Source organism: Hoplias malabaricus, chromosome 15 (genome assembly GCF_029633855.1).
Source record: "Hoplias malabaricus isolate fHopMal1 chromosome 15, fHopMal1.hap1, whole genome shotgun sequence".
In the NCBI taxonomy this organism is placed as follows: Eukaryota; Metazoa; Chordata; class Actinopteri; order Characiformes; family Erythrinidae; genus Hoplias; species Hoplias malabaricus.
The window spans coordinates 21,390,645-21,395,783 of NC_089814.1; the positions used below are offsets into that span (position 1 = coordinate 21,390,645).

At 37.3% G+C, this 5,139-nt stretch overlaps 1 protein-coding gene across 1 annotated transcript; it reads right to left on the reverse strand.

The window, feature by feature from the left end:
* Positions 1-3,165: 3,165 nt before the first annotated feature.
* Positions 3,166-4,104, reverse strand: LOC136668043 (olfactory receptor 2AT4-like). Its single transcript, XM_066645288.1, has one exon. The coding sequence runs from the start codon at positions 4,102-4,104 to the stop codon at positions 3,166-3,168; it is 939 nt and encodes a 312-aa protein (XP_066501385.1).
* Positions 4,105-5,139: the final 1,035 nt, after the last annotated feature.

Sequence of the window (5,139 nt, forward strand, 5' to 3'; positions counted from 1 at the left end):
GATCAATTGCTGAGCGTAAGGGTCAAGGCTGTAAAACTCTACTGGATGCTCGTGATCTCCGGGCCCTTAAACGTCACTGCACCTCAAGCAGGAATGCCACTGTCAAGGAAATAACAGAATGGGCTCAGGAATACTTCCAGAAAGCATTGTCAGTGGACACAATCCGCCGTTGCCAGCTGAAACTCTGCAGTGCACCAGTAGTGGAAGACTGTTCTGTGGTCAGATGAGTCACGATTTGAAGTTCTCAATGGAACATTGGGACGTCATGTCATCCGGACCAGAGAGGACAAGGATAACCCAAGTTGTTATCAACGCTCCGTTCAGAAGCCTGCATCACTGATGGTATGGGGTTGCATGAGTGCTTGTGGCATGGGCAGCTTGCATGTCTGGAAAGGCACCATTAATGCAGAGAACTATGTTCAGGTTCTAGAACAACATATGCTTCCATCTAGACGTCATCTCTTTCAGGGAAGACCTTGCATTTTTCAACAAGATAATGCCAGACCACATTCTGCAGCAATCACAACATCATGGCTACGTAGGAGAAGGATCAGGGTCCTGAAATGGCAGCCTGCAGTCCAGATCTTTCACCTATAGAGAACATTTGGCGCATCATAAAGAGGAATGTGCGACTAAGAAGGCCCAAGACGATTGAACAGTTAGAGGCCTGTATTAGACATGAATGGGAGAGCATTCCTATTTCTAAATTTGAGAAACTGGTCTCCTCTGTCCCCAGACGTCTGTTGAGTGTTGTAAGAAGAAGGGGGGGCTGCCACACAGTGGTAAAAAATGGCCTTGTCCCAACTTTTTTGGGATTTGTTGACGCCATGAAATTTTGAAAGAACATATTTTTCACTTAAAATTATACATTCATAGTTAAAACTTTTAAACTAATAGTTTAAACTTTTGATCTGTGATTTGTGTTCTATTCTGAATAAAATATTAGATGTTGGCACCTCCACATCATTGCATTCAGTTTTTATGCACAATTTGTTTAGTGTCCCAACTTTTTTGGAATCTGGTTTGTACTTAAGATTTTAAACGCTTGGTGTCAATATTACAGATTGCTCCTTTTAAATTTCCAAGACTTGTCTGACTTTGAAAGAAAATATGTTTATGTATAAAGATGTTTTTGTTGAAGTAAATGCCAATACTACTAAGATTTATTGGTGCCCCTAATGTCGGCCACCTCACCTGCTTGTGACAGTCAAACAAGACTGTTGCTACCAGTTTCAATTGTTTACAGTGGTTTACAATGAGATTATGTTTGCCCTGTGCTGGAATATGTAAGGATTTTTCCCTTTAGAGAAGATCAAGCTACCCGATAACTTTTACATGGAGAGAAATATCTGTCGCAAAATGGTAATGCAGTGTGTTCTACATGCAGTTTTGCACACGCAGAATTGCAACATTGTTAGAGATACTTAAATATAGTTTAGATGTGTGATTTTGTGCAAAAATGAACTTTAAATGCTCTACTAAGGCGTGAACTTATGTTTTATTGTTTCACTTACTGCGAGTGGTGAAGAGAGAGAGCACCATATGTGACAGTGGCAGGAAATAGGGGTACAGCCGGGGTAAGGGGGAAGATTACTAACTTAGATATTTTCTCAGCGTGATTAATGAAGCTAATTAATCACTAGCATTAAAATTTGTTTTCCTTGGTATTTCCTGCAAACACAATACTAATCCTGTAAAAAACACTTTGTGAAATCAGACTACCCCTAACTATGACTGCTATTTGATAGGTTGTAGTTACACTCACTGTGCAGAGTCCTCCATATCCACTTTTTCCACAGAAGTGAAAGGAAAAAATGGCACTTGTGAAAAGTCAACAGCAACTGTTTCTCTGTGCTGGAGTCTTGTCAAAGGAGTGGGGAACATCCACTTACTGTTATTGAAACACCACTCTTTTAATTCTTCAAAACATGATTTAGATTAGTAGAATTAAATCATTCAAGATTGAAATAATTTTCATTTTTGAAATCATGTTCAGAAGACAAACATAAAACAAATTTGTAAAGTTTACTAACTCTTTACTAAAATTCCAGTGTTGTAGGCCAAGCATACTTGTCAGTATAAGCCAAGTATACTTAAGTATAATTGTGATTAGTATATCACTGATAAGTACATAAAAAGTTGACTGAAAATATACATATACATGCATTTTTTGTTTGTTTTTGTTTTTGTTGTTTTGTTTTAAAGAGGTATACTAATAGCACACTTAAATAAATTTCTTTATTGTAAGGGTTGACAGCATGGATGCTTCACTCTGGTGTATATTTATGTGGGATTATTTGTGTTGTAGTTTTACTGCGTTCCTGGTGCACTCTTCTGCTGAATAGTGACAACAATAAATCCATTTAAATTTCAAGAGTAATTGAACACGTTTATCTCTCTGCCAAGCTGTCAAACTGGTTTACATGTGACGGCAGAATAATCATATCTGTTTAAAATGCTAATTTGTATCATCCAAGAGTGTTGTTTATATGCAGCAATGAACTGATTTTGTACTAGACAAGTGGCACTGCACTCCTGTTCAAGCTAGAATTTCACATTCACCATTTCAACAGCAACGTTTGAGGACTATGCTTCTATCACTAAATTCTGCATCATTTTCCATAAATATGAAGCTCTTTAAATATAGACACTCACTAATAAATCCATTCTAGTCTATGAGTACATTTTCTGACAAGAGTTTTAACACTTTAGAATTTACATTGTGCAAAATTTATCATGCCTTCCTCAGAATGAGTACAATAAAAATGCATACTTAGCTAGACAAATAGAATTTTTATGCTCTAACAGGTCAAGCTAATTTTATTATTCTGTGGTCACATTTTTCATGAACATGCCACAATATTTAAACATCTCTCACTGGTTCAAAAATATTAGTATAATAGAAGAGCACACAACTGCTTAACAATTATGTCTTCTGAAGTAATAATTTCAGTACCATAAATCAAAAATCAAAAGTTTTATTAAATTAAACTTCACTTTTCCAGATTCTCTCACATAAAGGTAATTATCCATCACTGTTTAAGGGATATATGTTGACAGCATAACCAGGATTGTCACAAATCAACATTTAACACTAGAAACACTGACTTTTGACAATATCTGGTGAAACTGAAAAGTAGAATCCTTGATGTAACATGAACATTTTCATGTCATCAGCTTTTCTGCATTTAAAATCTTTAATATAACATGTCTGATTTCAGTACACTGCAGAGCATATATGAGAGGATTCAGAATGCCTGGGACAATATGGAACATCAGGGCTGCCGCTTTCCTGTACTCTGCAACACCAGAGAAACGATGGAGTATGATCATGATACACCCACATGACCACATGATCATATAAACGGTCAGGTGTGTGCTACAGGTTTTCAAAGCTTTGCTGTTTAGAGATTTATTTTTGCTGGATAGACAAACAGCTGCTATTTTTGAATAAGTAAGTCCAATAGTTGCAATGGAACAGCCAGCTACAGCTGCAGTGTACACAAGGCCATAAATGTTATTAATTTCAGAACTTTCACATGAGAGTTTGAAGAGTGATGCATTATCACAGAATGGGTTTGCTATAAATGTTCCACATCGATTCAGCCTTAGTGTGAGACCTAGCAAAATACAAACGAGCAACAGTGTCACACCCCAGGCTGATGCAGTTAGTTTAGCCACCATTTTAGTAGTCATAATAGTTGTGTAGTGCAGTGGATTACAAATGGCAACATACCGGTCAAAGGCCATAACCATAAGTACGTAGTTAGAAGCACAGCTGAACATATGATAACCGAAAGCCTGGGTAACACAATCTACATAACTAATGTAACGCTCTGAGTCTGGCTTCAACATATCCATCATTAATCGAGGGACAACAACAGAGTTTCCAAACACATCATTAAAGGGAAGGTTACAGAAGAGAAGGTACATAGGTTTATGTAAACTTCTTTCCATTATTATTAGCAGGAGGATTCCAGTGTTGGATATTACAACAAGCACATAAGCAAACAGTAAGGAAAGAAATGTTGGATAAATGTAATGCTCAGAGATTACCAGTCCCTCCAACTGCAAAACAGGGCTATTATAGGTCAGGTTTTCCATTGAAAAACGATAAAACTGTTGATAAAATAAGGAAAAATGTACTCTTCCACTTCCAAACCCTGAAATGGAAATTGCTTTGCTGTATTGATATCATTTACATGTTCAAAATATATACATAGATGATATATTTTCTCCTTGGCTGATTAAAAATGAACAAGTAGTAGAAAAAATATTTGGGAAAAGAAATATATCACACTATGGTTTCAAATTTTCAATTTTAAACATTAGCAAACCCCAGCACTGTCATTCAGTTTTCTCTTTTATAAGGAACTTGCCAGGCAATACATCTTTTTATATACTCTAAAGAACTCATGGGATTTCCCATGGAGTGTCACTACCGCAGTTTTTTTTATTGATTACAATGTGTACCGACATGGATATGTCACATTTAGGGGAGGCGAACTCCAATATAATGTTTGGGCAGGAGTTCAGCATGGCTTTGAAATGTATGCGTGAAGCTATGAGACAATGTTGGACAGGTGAACTCGAGTGTCAGATGCAGAAATTGCAATCAATTTGTAGGGTATACCATATATATGACTGAGAGGGGGAGTTTGGAGATGGTTCTATTCCCAAAACTTTGGTATCACACGCTAGTTTGCTAGTATGTGTAAATGTATGTGAAGCCAAGTACCACCCCCCTCCCCCCACCAAAATAAGCGTTTTTGGAACACTATGTAGTATTTTACATTACAGCTTCTGAATGATTGTAATGTTCCACGGTGCTGTAATTGGAAGAATATGGCCTCTTTGTTGGCTACGATGGGTCCTCTGCTAGTTTACTGCACTAAGCAACTTCTGAATCACGGAGCGGAGGACTATTGAAAAACATGGGTAATGCTTAACGACACATAGCTCAGAAGTGGATGGTTGCCTAGCTACAAGAAGAATCTAGCTCTGTATTCCCAGTATGGACATTATATGGCAGAGAGAGAAAGGGGGTGCAAAGAGAGAGAGAATGAGTGGCCGTATAATAGTTAATACAGGACTAAATTTATACAGTAGAGTGAGCTGAAACAGACATGAGGAGACAAG

Excerpts from the sequence above, each read along its gene's own strand:
- LOC136668043 (XM_066645288.1), bottom strand. The coding sequence starts at position 4,104 with ATGGAAAACCTGACCTATAATAGCCCTGTTTTGCAGTTGGAGGGACTG.